Source organism: Populus nigra, chromosome 13 (genome assembly GCF_951802175.1).
Source record: "Populus nigra chromosome 13, ddPopNigr1.1, whole genome shotgun sequence".
NCBI lineage: Eukaryota > Viridiplantae > Streptophyta > Magnoliopsida > Malpighiales > Salicaceae > Populus > Populus nigra.
In genome coordinates this window covers 2,644,262-2,660,845 of record NC_084864.1, presented here as the reverse complement: position 1 = coordinate 2,660,845, position 16,584 = coordinate 2,644,262, and the positions used below count along the sequence as shown (strand labels likewise).

The window sequence follows — 16,584 nt, the reverse complement described above, 5'->3', positions numbered from 1 at the left end:
CCTCATTTTCTGTGGAGTGGTGGAAAATGTAGCTGAAAAGTCAATTGACGATGCCCTGTGGAGTGGTGGAAAATGTAGGAAAGGTGCTTTGGGAGATTTCTTCCAACATCTATTCTTCTTGCTTTTGACAATTCTCCTCGGATGGACATAAACTTGCGGCAGGGATTCAACATTATTGACAGTAATAACGATCCAAGAAGAAAAGAATTTGCAGTAATATCTTGGAGAGAGATTTGGAGAAAATAATGGAGCGGAACCAGAACATAAAGCAGTTCAAAGGCCAAACAAGACTACCAAAGTTTGCCATCCCTGATCGTTATGACCTTCACCTCAAACCTGATCTTTCAGTCTGTACCTTTTCTGGCACCATATGTATTAACCTTAGAATCATTGAACCCACTAAGTTCGTTGTCTTAAATGCTCTTGAACTCAATATCCATGGAGTCTTGTTCACTGACTCTCAGAACCAAGTAAATAATCCTTGCTTGATCATAGTATCTGATGATGTTCTTTAGATTAATTTGGCATCAGGCTTTCTTGATACCATTTTGTTTCTTGATATATATATTGCAGCAGCAGTTTAGTCCATGTGATATTGTTTTGGATGATGATGATGAGATACTTATGCTGGTCTTTGAAGAAGCACTTAATGCTGGCGATGGAATCCTAAGGATTGACTTTTCTGGGATTCTTAATGAGCATTTGAGAGGGTTCTACAGATGGTACGTACTCTTTTTCTCTCTATCCTGTCTTGGATGAACTTAATTATAAATAAGTGAACCTGTGCTGTAAATGCTTTTCACCGAGAAGCTAGAAGAAGAGAACTGAAGCCTCCACTACACAAATATGCATCAAGATAATTGGACCTTAACTCCTCTATGCTTGTCAACAGTATGCAAGAAAGAAAAGAACACCCTTTTCTGCTAGCTCCAGATAGCTTCATTGCCAAGAAGGAAGTAGTCGCTTCAGTTGAGAACTAAAACAATTATTTTGTCACTGGCTCTGAGTTCCCAAAATATGGGAAATAAAATTAGTGGAATCACAACTTGTCAATTCTATGTACTTTATCTTTTGCAGAAAAAGCAAAGAGTATAAAAGGATTATAAGTATATACTACGGTATCTGAAACTTCTTTCCAACAAAACCAAAAAAGAGAAGAAGAAGAAGAAGAAGAAGAGGATTTCTATTTACTGTACATTTCTCTGTTTGATATTTGATCTTAATAGTACTTACATGGATGGAGAAGAGAAGAAGAATATGGCAGTTACTCAGTTTGAAGCAGTGGACGCAAGGAGGTGTTTTCCATGCTGGGATGAACCTGCGCTCAAGGTATTAAAATTTTATGCTGCATGCATTTTTCGGAACAAGCCTGTTGAATTCACATGCAGATTTATTATTATTGTGTAATGGTAATTTTGTGCATTAATCTTTCTTCTGTGCTGCACATCTGATGACTGAATTTCGTTGATCTGTTATTACTGATCTTGCTGAGCAGGCAACGTTCAAAATAACCATAGATTTGCCGTTGGAGTTGGTAGCTTTGTCTAATATGCCAATCATCGATGAAAAGCTTACTGGGAATGTCAAGACTGTTTATTTCGAGGAGTCTCCTCTCATGTCAACTTATTTGGTGGCTGTTGTTATTGGGTTATTCGACTATGTTGAAGACACGACAGCTGATGGTGTGTATGCACATCCGAGGCCATGTTCTGTTGTGTTAGAAAATCGCATTGTTTTATTTTCACAAATACTATGAATGTTACAACCTTGTATGTCTCTGAATGGGTCATGCATGCAGGGGTCAAGGTTCGTGTGTACTGTCCTTTGGGTCAGGCCAACAAAGGGAAATATGCTCTAAGTATTGCTGTCAAGGCACTTGATTTATTTGCTGAGTAAGTGATTTGCATTCTGTTAATGGTTGTGAGAAATTCTTTTTGTTCGTGTGATTGTATGAGTGAAAGAAATAACACACACAGGGCATCGATGTTTTTCTGGAGAACAGTAATCAAAATAGATACTTGTTAAATTGATATGCTAACCTGGCGATGGAGTTTTTTCAGGTACTTCTCGATGCCCTACCCGCTTCCTAAGCTGGATATGGTTGCTGTCCCTGAATTTTCTGGTGGAGCAATGGAGAATTATGGTCTGATAATTTATCGTGAAAATGAGTTACTATATGATGATCTGCAGTCTACAGCTGCTAGAAAGCAGATAGTAAGTAATGCAGCGAAATTGCTTTTAGCTTTATTACTGCTGTTTGAAAATTCAACTTGCTTTCAGCATCATCTTCTCTCCGGAGATTTATGATGCATCCAGGATACAATTTTCCTGCAACCATACTTTCATTGCTTCTAAGGAAATGGGAGTTTAACCATGCTTCCATTGCTCCTCCTCGTAAATTGCGATCTGTAAGGTGGAAGAAAGAGTTATTCTTAGTCTTTTATGTGTTCCTTTCTAAGAGAATTCTTTTTCTTCGCTGTAGATGACAATTGTTGTAATGCATGAAGTGGCCCATCATTGGTTTGGCAATCTAGTTACTATGGAATGGTGGACTCATTTATGGCTAAATGAGGGTTTTGCAACATGGGTAATTGAGTCTTTGAGATCTTTACCTTCCTCTTTTCTACAATTTTTTATCTTCGTGACCACACCTGACCTGATTTCATATTTCCAGATTAGTTACATGGCAACAGATGGCTTGTTTCCTGAGTGGAAAATATGGACTCAGTTTCTTCAGCAAACAACTGGTGGCTTGCGTGTCGATGCTCTAGAAGGATCACATCCAATTGAGGTAGTGGGCAATTCATGGTTTTGCAAGAATTTGCTGTTGTTCATGTATGCTAGTTCAACAAATTAACTTATTGTTAATCCAGTATATCTGTCATGGCCTGAACTTTGAGTCCCTGGAACAGCAATGCAGGAGAGGTGCTATGGGATACTTCACTTGCGCCAAGTCTCATAACCTACATATCATAAAACAAATATATATAAATTTTCACAACTTTCAAATATGGGTGTTACAGTATCAATAAATTAGTTTATCCTTTCTGGTATATGCATAAGCCATATAAAAGGTCGTGACAATGTACTGTTTCAAGTACAACTACACCACCCAAATAAGTTGTGTTCTTTAAAAGTCTTACTTTTCAGGTGGAGGTACACCAAGCTCGTTCAGTGAATGAAATCTTCGATGCTATCAGCTATAAGAAGGGATCAGCTGTTATCAGGATGTTGCAGGGCTATCTTGGGGATGACATATTGCAGGTGAGAGGTTATTTGCTAGTTTAGAGTCAATTCTCTATTTCTAGGGAGGATCATTTCAGCCAAATAAGATATATCCTATAATGTTCTTAAGCAATGCATGAATGAGTATAATGTGGATATGTCATTCGATACTGGGAGCTTGTTTTGTTATGATTGCATTTCGTGCAGAGATTCGTTTAAGACCAGTCAGAGACTGCTTTTCGTTCGCAGTCTTCTCTCTGTAGAACGTATTGTAAGTCTGCTATGATGCATTAGGAGTCAAAATCGTTTTTTCCTAGATCAGCTTTGTCTCACTATTTTATTGCGGTAGCTATTGGAAACTCCTTAAGTATGATGCCAGCTCCTTCGATCATGGCCACGAATGGGATAAAATTACCTGCAACTGGTTCTGAAATTCCACGCTTTCCTGTAATATATAGATACTAAGATCACAAATATACTCAATAATAAGGTTATAGTTCCCTGAGGGGTCATGGTAATCTAACAGTTGTGCTGGGTGGTAGGCTTGTCATTGTGAAGTTCTTACTTTTGTAGAAACTTTGAACGAGTACGGGGGAGTCAAGGGATTGGTATTTGATTGCGTTTCGGAATGTTATTGTTCTTCTGTAAATTAGAAAGCAACTTCCTATAGTTTACATGCTTAACCATTTGACTTCATTTTCAAACTAGAAAGCCCTGAGCTCATACATGGAAAAATACGCTTGGAAAAATGCCAAGACAGAAGATTTATGGAGCGTTCTTTCAGCAGAATCTGGTATTCAAGTGAACAAAATGATGGATAGCTGGACAAAGCAAAAAGGATATCCAGTCATTTCCGTAAAATCTGAAGACCACTTCTTAGAATTTGAACAGGTAACTTTTCGGTTAATAAGAAAGCACGAATTGGTTGCAGGGTTTTCCTTTTCACCAATAACTGTGGGGTTAGGACTCACTTTTTTTTTCCAAAATCTCTTGGAGGTGATCTCATATAAGTGAGGATATCTAATCCTGATTCGGTGCTTGCAGTCACAATTCCTGTCATCTGGTTTGCATGGTGAGGGGAAATGGATTGTTCCAATAACTTTGTTCCTTGGCTCTTACAACAGACGCAAGAATTTCCTGTTAGAGTCAAAATTTGAAAAGGTGGATGTATCTGAGCTCTTTTCATCTTCTGATGGGTATTCTGGCTCATTCAATGAAGCTAACGAGGAGAAATGTTCTGAGTTTGTATGGGTCAAAGTTAACGTTGAGCAGAGTGGTTTCTATAGAGTAAAATATGAAGATAAACTTGCAGCTCAACTGAGGAAAGCAGTAGAGAAAAATTGCTTGTTGGCATCAGATAAATTTGGTATGTATGGATTGTCGCTATTAAGCTCTAACTGCTGCATTAGATGATTATCTATCGATTGTTGCTCATCACAGTGTGGAAACACACACTTTCCTCATACGTGGATTCCTTTCCTACATACTATCATTACATTCGAAACAAACGAATCAGTTTCTTTTCCTTGCTAGCAATACTGTAGTTGGTGCAATTGATGAATCCCTATAACTTGAGCTGGGTGGCCCTAGGCGTACTTGTTGGCAAGTATACAACACGAAATTTTACTGAAGTCCAAGTCTTTTTCACATCATAAACTAAAAATTAAGTAGAATGACATCTATTTTAACACATTTTCAGGGGTTCTGGATGATGCATTTGCTCTTTGCCAGGCTTGTGAAATATCAATATCATCTTTGCTTTCTTTGATGGATGTATACAGAAAAGAGCTGGATTATGCTGTATTGTCGAAACTCATTGATGTAAGTTTACTGTGTGATTTGATTAATAGTTTAAGTTTCTTATGTTTGCTCGGACACCAGTGGCCATCTAACTCCCAAATAATTCACAAAACAGGTATGCTATAGTGTCGTTGAGATCTCGATAGACGCCATCCCAGATGCAGTGAATGAGTTGAAAACGTTTTTCATCAACCTCCTCCTATTTTCTGCTGAGTAAGTATTATTATTATTATGTAGTTGAAAATGTTTAATGAAAACCTTTTGGCTTTTCTAAAACTTGCAATTTTTCAAGGGTCAGCTTGAACTCTTTCACCCTTATGATTTCTTTTTCAGTCTTCTTGTAACCTTGTTTATAATAACATGCTTTGTTCATTACAAAGTTGTGTCATATATTGGACTAGGTTTCTTTCTGTGATATTTAAAAAGCCACATGTGTTCATTATGTCTTGCAGGAAATTAGGATGGGAATCGGTTCCAGGTGAGATCCACTTAAATACAATGTTAAGAGGAGATGTATACAAGGCCTTGGCTACCTTTGGGCATGATAAAACTCACAGTGAAGCAATGCAGCGGTTTGAATCGTTGTTAAAAGACAGTGCCACACCTCTTCTTTCAGCTGATATAAGAAAGGTAAAACATAACTCCAAGTAGGACAATTTCTCATTCTTATGTGAACCTCTTCAAATGTGATAGCAGAGCATCCGGTTTCATTGCAGGCTACGTACATTGCTATAATGAGGAATGCTAGCACCACAAATAGAAATGGTTTTGAGTCCTTGTTGAAGATTTTGAGAGAAGCCGATACAGTTCATGAGAAGGAACGTGTTTTGGGTAAGATTTGGTAGCATTAAAGTTAAAATGGCGTGTTTGTTTTTCAGGAAAAAAAAAAAAGATACATTACATGTCATATTTTTGACATTGCAGGATGTATAGCTTCATGTCCAGACTCGGAGATAGTTCTAGAAGTTCTGAACCTGTTGGTTTCTGATGAGGTATCCCACTTTCGCTTAGCAAATATAAATAACGACATCCATTTTCTTACTGGTTTTAGTTCAGGTCACTGATTTTGTCTTCATATATTTTCAGGTTCGGGATCAGGATATCATCTATGGACTGCGTGGAATTAGCTTAGAGGGCCGCGAAATAGCATGGAGATGGTTGAAGGTATGCAGGAAATGTTTAATTACTCGGGAAAGCATTATCAGTAGGTGTTATGAAGATACTAATATCCTGCATAATTCTGCTGTGGCATGCATTTGGTCTTTGATGCAGGACAACTGGGACCTAATCTTGAACAAATATGGTGATGGACTTCTAATCACCCATTTCATTAGAGATATCATCACACCAGTAAGTATTTTTTTTAATCAACCATATTTGGATGCAATTCATCATAGCTAATTCTTGGAAATCAGCCCAAAATCTTTCTTGAAGACAATGCTTGAATGCTTGTATGCCTAGTACTTGAACATACAGAGGGATAGCTTCTTTTGTAGTGCCTGCATATCATCCCCAGCTATCAAGTTATGGATAAAATTCTCTAGCAACACCTCCTCTTGGTCCCTGCATACAATGATATCATCCCCAGTTATCAAGTTATGGGTCAAATTCCCCACTAACATTACGAAAACAACTAGGTGATTCGGACATAAGCATGCAGAGAAGGCAATTGAATCTGAAATTTTTACGTCTAAAAACTGCATCTTTTCTTTCAGACACATGGCTGGTTGGTGACAATGTCATCCTTAAACTAATCCATGATGTGAAAAACATTTCTTGAAGTAGGGATAGGTTTTTGGTTAGTCAAATTGCAAGATTTATAGGACTAATCAATCATTGGTCTGATTAAATTAGTCTGGCAGTTCTGCAGCAATGAAAAGGCTGATGAAGTGACAGAATTTTTTGCTGCTCGGGCAACTCCAGGGATTGCTACGAATTTGAAGCAAAGCATAGAGCAAGTAAGAATCAAGGCAAGGTGGGTTCAAAGCATAAAGCAAGAAAGTTCCCTTGAAGAAGTAATCTCACGACTAGCTTGCTAAGCATGATACCTCGTACAACTTTTGATTGTGTTTTGGTAACGTGGTGCGGATGTTTTTATAAAAGTGTGTTTTTATTATATATATATATATATATATATATATATATATATATATATATCAAATTTGATGTATTTTTCAATAATCTTGATATTAATATATTTAAAATTATCCAATATTAACAATTTGATGTTATTTTAGAAAGCAGGCTTGACACACAATCCGAGATCCCATAGTATGTTTTTGCATGTCAGTGCAATAATTATAAATTTTGTGCACCTGGTTTTTCATAAATCTATCCTTTAAAAATCTCACTGGCCAACTTTAGGTATGTTTTTTTAATGTTGGTGTAAAAACAATTTAATTTTGTGAAAAGTTTTTTATAATTTTATGCTTTAAAAAGCCCACACAACTTTAAACAACTTTAGGGGTCTAAATGTATATTTTTTTGCATGTTGATATGAAAACAATAAGAAAAATTTTGTATAGATTAAATTTGTTTTTTTTTTGTAATATTGATTTTTTTATAAGATTTTTTATATGTGTATCCTTGCATTGGTTTTTTTTATTATTTAATAAATTTTATGTGTTTGTTGGTTTCTATTACAAATTTTATATTTTTTCCCTTTGATTAATTTTTTTATTTCAATTTTAACCCTCATTATTTTTATTGTGGATTTTTTTGTGTAATTTTAACCCTCATGATTTTTTCATGTATAGTGCTTTCGGTCTTATAACCTGAGTCACGGTTTAAAAAGTTAACATGAATTGACTTTTTTTTTTGCCTTTTTTTTCTTTCTATATAATTATCGTATTCTCATTTAATTTTTACTTTGTTAATAAATAAGATCAATGAGATATTTTGAAAATATTATGAAGATATATTTTCATAATATTGGCAAGCGTTCATCGTTTACATTGAATTGTTATTTTTTTCTACTTTATTTATTATTGTTATCTTATTTTGTAATGATATTATTAAATTAACTGAGTTTATTAAACCTATTCGAGCAAATTACATGAATATTATATTTTCTTCTTTTTTAAGAAATGTTTACATTGTTTTAATATTTTTTTTATATCATGAAAAAAATAGGTTGGCCATTGCGCAGTGCAAGCCACTTAACTAAGTAAAACTAAAAGGCATTAGTGTTTTCACTGTTGGATTATGTGTATTTTTGGATATGATATGCGCTTGGATATTGTATCCATTCTCGACAGTGGAGATTAAAAACATGCTTTTATTAGCTAGGTGTTGTTCATGTTAAACAGTAACTCGTTAATTTTTAAGTTAGCTCAGTTTTATTTTAGTCAAAAACAAAATACATGAATAAAAAGATAATTTTATCTAAAAATATATATTCTTTCTTTAAAATTTAAATCATGAATTTTCACAAATATCAATTTTGATTTTCATAAAATCAAATAAAAAAATATTTTTAAAAAAGCCCAAGGATATTACATTTGCTAGTACCAATCCATTTACTATAAGTTTAGAGTTCTTCATTTGAAGAATATCATGTTATTTTTATGATCAGCAATAGAAAATTACAACTTTATGATAGAAATAAATATAAAACATCTTTTTTTTCTTTTTTTTTCAAAAATATGATTAGATGTGATCATGAGTATATTCAAGGAGAGAGGAAATTAAGTTTAATACCAAGTGATGTAAAATTAATTTAATCAATACCACAACCAAGCATATTATTACATAATATTGTATTCAAACAATCAACGTAGTAAATCTTTGAAATTAAAAAATATCAAAAAGAAAATACATAGCCTAACCCATGAGCACAAACAAGCAAAAATTATATAGGTCCTCCCTCATTTTCAAATAAAAATCATAATTAGCTTTAAATATTGACCCTTCAACAACATATTTAACTAGAGCACCGTGACATTTTTTATCGGATCTCGTGACTTCACTACAAGTATCATAGTCTAGGCTGTTTTCATCCCTAAATATGTAATTGAAGACTTTGTCTCCAGCAGCTTTTGAAATAGTATTTGCACAATTTTTCAAAAAACCTGGCAAAATATCTGTGGAACTTTCTGGTGATGCATCTAGATTTTCATCATCAATATATTCACCTGCGGTTGATTCATCGCCATTCTCAACGACAAGGATATGAGAAATTATTAATGTTATTCCCAAGAACAGAAGCACTGTGAATGAAAAGTTGTTAGACCTTGCCATTGCGATCGTTTTAGATAATTTAATGCTAATTTTTTTTTATATGGTGAAGCATATACTCGCACATGTGTGTGTTTTTGTATGGTTTATATGATAAAAGAGGTGGAATATGATAGTTATTTATGAATTAAAATGTCGATCTTAATATAGGGTATACAAGCAAGTTTAAAATTAATAAATAAGGTAAGGATTATTTCTCTAATATTTAACTTATATATTATTTATTATAGTTCTATTTAAACTGTCTTATTAATTTCCTCAAATGTTGTGTTTGGCATGATATGAATATTTTCTTCTTAACTCTAAATTAAAACTTATAATAATGACAATAAATATGTTTCTAGCACAAAGATAAGAAAATATATATTTGGATTACTTCATGACTCTTAATTAAAAAGAAACAACAACATGGTCATCGAAAATCAAACAAATTCTACGAATCAAATTTAAGAAAAACAAATATTGATTTTCCTTTAATACAACTAGTTTTTGCAAAGTGAATATATACAAATTACAACTTATATGGCCAAAGCAGTTTTTGTTCTTTTGGATTAACACTAGGTATTCAAACCAAGGCCCGACTAATTCTGGGGGTGCACAGGTCCTCGACAAGGAGTTTCCTATAAGTGAACCATGGTTAATTCATTGGTATATATGAGTGTTTACACATATTAGTTGATTTCCTAGAATAAACATTTTGTATAAAAATCTTGTTATTAAATAAGAATTAGTCTATTTAATGTTAAATCCAACAAGTGGCTTTAAAACTACTTTGAATGATGTTTTCAGCTTAATCCATGTAATTCATTGCTAGATATCATTTCTAGTTTGGAGTGATGATAGAACTCTTAGCTTTTCTTGATAAATCATCAAATTTCAAAATCAAGTGGACTACTTACTATGAAAAATGAAAAAAAAAATGATGGGGTAATAATTTTCTTATCTCCTAAAACTTGAAATGTAATATTAACCTGTAAATTTGGATATATGACTTTAATCTAATGTTTTTAATTTTATGTATCTATTTAACCATGTATGTTTATAGTTGAAATTGAATTCTTCACTTGATTCACACTATTTTTTGTAATTTTTTACATTCTTTGTTTTCGTGCATAATAAATTTAAGAGAAAAAAAATTATTAGACCTAGTTTGGTTCTTGGCATGAATCAAAGTTTTGGTAAGTTAAGGCAAATCATTCGAGTATTTTGTTGTTTAATGCATTTCCCCCTTATATGTTTTTTTAATTGCAATTTAACATTTTTTTTTGTCATTATTGTTTTTTTATTTAACTTAAAAAAGTGCAATCTCATCATTTTTCAGCTACCAAGCATGCATTTTTATTATCACTTGAGCTCGTTTATGTTTCTCAGACTCTCAACAATCATAAATGGAGAGAAGCTATGTCCATTAAGTTTAATGATTTATTGAAGAATGGTACATGAGAATTAGTACCAATAATTTCTCAATAAAATCTTGACAGCTGCAAATGAGTTTATTCATAATAAAACGAATGAAATAAACCTAAAATATCTCGGCTAGAATTTGAGCGAGAAACCTAGAATGATTCGAGTTCCCGAGCAAGATGACTATTTTATTATTATTTTTTTAAATAGTACAAGGTATACCAGCAATCCAGATTGAAATGGAACGAAATTGACAACCTTGCATTACAGTGCTATTTTTTATTTTCTTATATTGTTTATGTTCAAAAGTTCGCTCCAAGTTGACTTCATGGTTGTAATAACTTGGGAATATTAGATGGAAAAGACAAAAAAAATTGTATGAGTAATTATAATGAGCCATGATTGAGGGGTAAATTAAGTGTCAAACTCATTGCATTTTAATTTTCTAATGAACCTTGGCGCCTTATGATATTTCTTGTTATAATCTGCTTGTGAAACTCTTTAGTCGGTGTCAAAAACCTTCCAAATTTAATTCTAACTTTACTATCACAAAAAATAATTTGTAGTATGATTGTGAATACCAGGTTAAACTCAATGGAAAGTTTACTAGGTCTTCCTACAAGATGTTGAAATCAAAAAGTATGGGAGGAATTGCATAAAAAAATTAAATAAGCAAAATTCTAAAAATAAATTGATATATTGTTTACTAAGTTCATGGGTCTGTACATTTATTTCTATAAATGTATTGATTATATAAGTAAAATAAATATCTTTTCAATTAAAGCAAATAATTTTGATATCCTTTAAAGCTGAAAGAAATCGAGGATCTTATCAGTAAATTAATCAAACAAAGTTTTTTAATCAACTTCTTACCATCCTGTCAATTTAATATTGAAAAGTAAGGACTCAAAAGTAGATATCAATGGAAGTCCTACTAATACCCAATAGGTAGAGTATGAAATGTGTTTGAGTATAAAAGAATACATAAAAATATTATATCTCTAAGATCTGAGATCAAATCATAAATATAAAAATAAGATGAATCTACCTGGTCAATCCCAAACATGTCCTAAAATTTCTGGAAAAAAAAAACGATCAATTCTTACTGTTTGGTTAACCAGTCGATCGAAATCTACCAACTGGTCAATCGAACTAGCCAGGCAAACCGATTGATCAAAATTCACCAACTGATTGACTGAAGTCAAACAAGCCAACTGGTCGATTAGTTAATCACGATTCTAAATTCTCAATCCACTAGTCTCCCAACAATGGTAGATCCCAAATTCTAACTCAAAATCTAACATAATCAACCCATAACAGTTTAACCCATAACAACTAACCTATAACACTTCAATTAATCCATTAATCTAACCCTAAAATATAAACTTCAAAACCCTAAACCTTATCAAAACAAAAATCAAAACTAATTACCACAATTACACATTAAAGCATAAATTTACCTTAAACACTTAGTTTCTCCAATCCTTTTCCCTTTCCTTTATCTCTTTCTCTTCTTTCTTTTTATTCTTCCATCTCTCTCTCTCTCTCTCTCTCATTTAGATTCTTTTTTTTTCTTTAACCCATCCTATTTATACTTATCAATAGGTTGTGCAATTACCTTAATGCCCCTCATGTCTTTATACTTAAAATCTAATCCTTAAAGGGTATTGTTGTCATTTCCTATTAAATTTCTCTTTTATTTCAAAATATTACAACTATGTTAAGTTTGAAAGTAATGTGAGGCATACTGTTTTTATAGAAATATTTTTTTAATTAAAAATTTATTAAAATAATATTTTTTTTTATGTTTTTAACATTAACACATTAAAATTATTGAAAAATATCTAAAAATATTAATTTAATATTTTTTAGAAAAATTTTTAAAAGCGAATTGAATAGTAAAAACAAACATATTCTCAAACTTGCCAATCTATAAAATTTATCAAAGAACGAAGATTTAATTAATAGAGCATATATAAAATTAGATCATATATACAAATATATTTTTATTCTTATAAAATATCACAACCTCTCTACAAACACCTCAAATAGAAAAACTTCAAATATAAACTTCATCAATAAAATATCTTAATTTATATATAATTTTTTAATATATAAATTATAATTAATAGCTTATAATAATATGAACAACCTTTAATAATGAAACTCTAAATAATGATACCATTATTTATAACCGATTGATCATCTTCAAATCATAAATTTTCTTGCACCAAAACAACATGCTATTTTTATTAGAAAATTGACTCTCTTGCTCTTAAAATCTATATGCTTGAAAAAAAAATATTTACTGCAAAGAATGAGTTTTGTAATAGTAATAAAAATATATGTAAATTTTGTACTTATCACTCTCATATAAAAGCATAAGTCAAACTTGTATGTATATGTGTGTATTACTCATTGATGTATTACCTCGTATATATATATTGAACATTATTTACTTACTGAGTTATTGAACTCACTCACTCATTACTTATTATTTTCAGGCTTATAACTTTGTTAATAAGTTGTTTTTGTTGATTTACAAAACCTATTTTTTTGTTGTAATTAACATTATTTCATCATGTCTAGTTAGAGCTCACAATTATAGAATTTATTATAACTTTTGTATTAAGATGTTGATTTATATTATGAGCTTAAGTTTATGTTATCACTATTGCGTTTAACTCTAATTAAGTTATTAAAAAGAGAATGTTTGTATGTATATTTAGGTTCATATAAGTAAAGAACTTGAAAGGGATCTTGTCTATATATACAAATTACAAATATTGATTTCCCTTTAACAAAAATAGTTTATACAAAGTGCATATATACAAATTACAACTTATATAGCCAAAGCAGGTTTTTTTTTTTGGATTAGCACCGAGTATCCGGGCCAAGGTTCAACTAATTCTAGGGGTGCATAGGTTCTCGACAAGGAGTTTCTTGCAAGTGAACCACAATAAATTCATGGGTATATATGAGTGTTTATGCATATTAGTTGATTTTCTAAAATCAACATTTTGTATAAAAGTCTTGTTATTAAATAAGAATTAGTTAATTTATCGTTTATTATTTTTTTTTATTTCTAGATCGAACAAGTGGTTTCAGAGCTACTTTGAGTGGTGTTTTTCAGCCTGATCCATGTATTTCCTTGCTAAATATCCTTTCTAGTTTGGAGTGATGATGAAGCTCTTAGCTTGCTTTTCTTGATAAATAATCAACTTTCAAAATCAAATAGACTACTTGCTATGAAAAATAAATCAAAATGTTGGGGCAATAATTTCATTATATGAACATTCCACTTGTAAAATAAGGTGATCTTGATATGTATTTATTTAAAAACAATATTGTTGATAAAAAAAACATGTTTTCATAAAACTAAATAACATGAATAAGAAAAGAGAGTTTTAATTAAAGAATTTTTTGTTTTGTTTTGAATAACGTTAATTGTTTTTAGTTTTTATTGAAAAAATGATGTTGCTAGTAATAATAACATGTTTTAGTAAAAAACAAATACTTGAATAAGAAGATAATTTTACCTAAAAAAGTATTTTTTTTCTTTAAAATTTAAATCATGGATTTTCCCGAATACCTATTTTGCTTTTCATAAAATCAAATAAAAATATATTTTAAAAAAACCATTTTCTATAAGTTTAGAGTTCTTTATTTGAAGAATATTATATTGTTTTTACGGTCACAACAATAAATTAAAACTTCATGATAGAAATAAATATAAAACACCTTTTTCTTCTTTTGTTTTCATAAATATGATTAGATGTGATCATGAGTATATATTATAGGTGAGAGGCAACTAAGTTTAATACCCAGTGATATAAAATTAGTTTAGTATCATAACAGTCATATTATTACATAATACTAAATTGAAACAATTAACATAGAAAATCTTTGATTTTGATAAATATCAAAAGGAAATATGTGCCCTAACCCATGAACACAGACAAGCAAATATTATATAGGTCTTCACCCCTTTTCAAATAAAAATCAGAATTGGCTTTAAACATTGGCCCTTCAGTAACATATTTTACTAGAGCACCGTGATATTCTTTACCGGATCCCATGACTTCACTACAAGTGTCATAGTTCAGGTTATTTTCATCCTCAAATATGTAAATTGAAGACTTTGTCTCTAGCAACCTTTGATATTTTTACGAGCACAACAATAAATTAAAACTTCATGATAGAAATAAATATGAAACCATGAGTATATTCTTTGTTTTTCATAAATATAATTAGATGTGATCATGAGTTTATTCAAGGTGAGAGGAAACTAAGTTTAATACCAAGTGATGTAAACTTAATTTAATCAGTATCACAACCAGTCATATTATTACATTATACTATATCGAAAGAATCAATATAGAAAATCATTGACATTGATAAATATCGAAATGAAATTTGTGCCCTAATATTCCACAAACATAGCCAAGCAAATATTATATAGGTCATCACCCCTTTTCAAATAAAAATTGTAATTAGCCTTAAACGTTGGTCCTTCAGCAACATGTTTAACCAAAGCATCGTGACATTCTTTACCGGATCCCGTGACTTCACTGCAAGTATCGTGGTCCAGGCTCTTTTCATCCCCAAATATGTAATCGAAAACTTTGTCTCCAGTAGACTTTGAAATCGTATTTGCACAATTTTTCAAAAATCCTGGCAAAATCTCTGTAGAACTTTCTGGTGATGTAGCTATATTTTCATCATCAATATATTCAGCTGCGATTGATTCATCATCATTCTCAATAGCAAGGATAGGAGAAACTATTAACATTACTCCCAAGAACAGAAGCACTGTGAATAAAAAGTTGTTAGACCTTGCCATTACGATCGTTTTAAATAATTTGATGCTAAAAAATTATTTTGATGGTGAAGCATATACTTGTACATATATATATACATATATGGCTTAGTTGATAAAAGGTAACCGTTATATATGAATTAATATTTATTTAATGTCGATCTTAATATAGGATATACAAGAAAGTTTAAAATTAATAAATCAGGGCAAGGATTATGTCTTTAATGTTTAACTTATATATTATTTATTATAGTTCTATTTAAACTGTCTTATTAATTTTCATTTGACATGATATAAATATTTTCTTCTTAACTCTAAATTAAAACTTATAACAATGACAATAAATATGTTTCTAGAAGGCAAGATAATTTATATTATTTCATTGCTCTTATTAAAACAAAAATTACTTGGTCATTGAAAATCAAATGAATCTTGCAAATCACATTTAAGAAAAACAAATGTTGATTTCTCTTTAATAGAACTAGTTTATGCAAAGTTCATATATACAAATTACAACTTATATAGCCAAAGCAATTTTTTTTTTTTTTGGATTAGCACCAAGTATCCGGGCCAAGGTTTGACTAATTATGGGGGTGCACAGGTCCTTGACAAGGAGTTTCTTGCAAGTGAACCACGGTAAATTCATGGGTATATATGAGTGTTTATACATATTAGTTGATTTTCTAGAATCAACATTTTGTATAAAAGTCTTCTTATTAAATAAAAATTAGTCAATTTATCATTCTTTTTTTTTATTTCTAGATCGAACAAGTGGTTTTAGAGCTATTTTGAGTAATGTTTTTCAATGTGATCTATCTATTTCCTTGCTAGATATCCTTTCTAGTTTGGAGTTATGATAACCTCTTAGCTTTTTTTGACAAATCATCAACTTTCAAAATCAAATAGAATAACTTGTAAAATAAAGTGATGATGATATGTATTTATTTGAAAACAATATTGTTGATAAAAAAAAAAACATGTTTTCATATAACAAAATAACATGAATAAGAAAAGAGAGTTTTAATTAAGGAAAATGTTTTTTTGAATAATGTTAATTGTTTTTAGTTTTTATTCAAAAAATTATGTTGCTAGTAATAATA

The 16,584-nt window shown here is 31.0% G+C and overlaps 1 protein-coding gene across 3 annotated transcripts; it reads left to right on the top strand.

The window, feature by feature from the left end:
- Positions 1 to 7,141, top strand: LOC133671579 (aminopeptidase M1-like). Of its 3 annotated transcripts, none has more exons than XM_062092368.1 (19): positions 1 to 470; positions 574 to 722; positions 1,227 to 1,329; positions 1,496 to 1,682; positions 1,799 to 1,892; positions 2,061 to 2,214; positions 2,483 to 2,587; positions 2,675 to 2,791; positions 3,151 to 3,264; positions 3,934 to 4,116; positions 4,270 to 4,591; positions 4,925 to 5,046; positions 5,141 to 5,238; positions 5,478 to 5,655; positions 5,742 to 5,856; positions 5,950 to 6,017; positions 6,112 to 6,189; positions 6,298 to 6,375; positions 6,880 to 7,141. In XM_062092368.1, the coding sequence occupies exons 1-19, from the start codon at positions 246 to 248 to the stop codon at positions 6,916 to 6,918; spliced, it is 2,529 nt and encodes an 842-aa protein (XP_061948352.1). In that variant the 5' UTR covers positions 1 to 245; the 3' UTR covers positions 6,919 to 7,141. The 3 variants fall into 3 exon arrangements, with proteins under 3 accessions (XP_061948352.1, XP_061948351.1, XP_061948349.1); XM_062092367.1 differs by having other exon boundaries at positions 2 to 470; positions 577 to 722; positions 6,888 to 7,141; XM_062092365.1 differs by having other exon boundaries at positions 2 to 470; positions 6,888 to 7,141.
- The last annotated feature ends 9,443 nt before the right edge of the window (positions 7,142 to 16,584 follow it).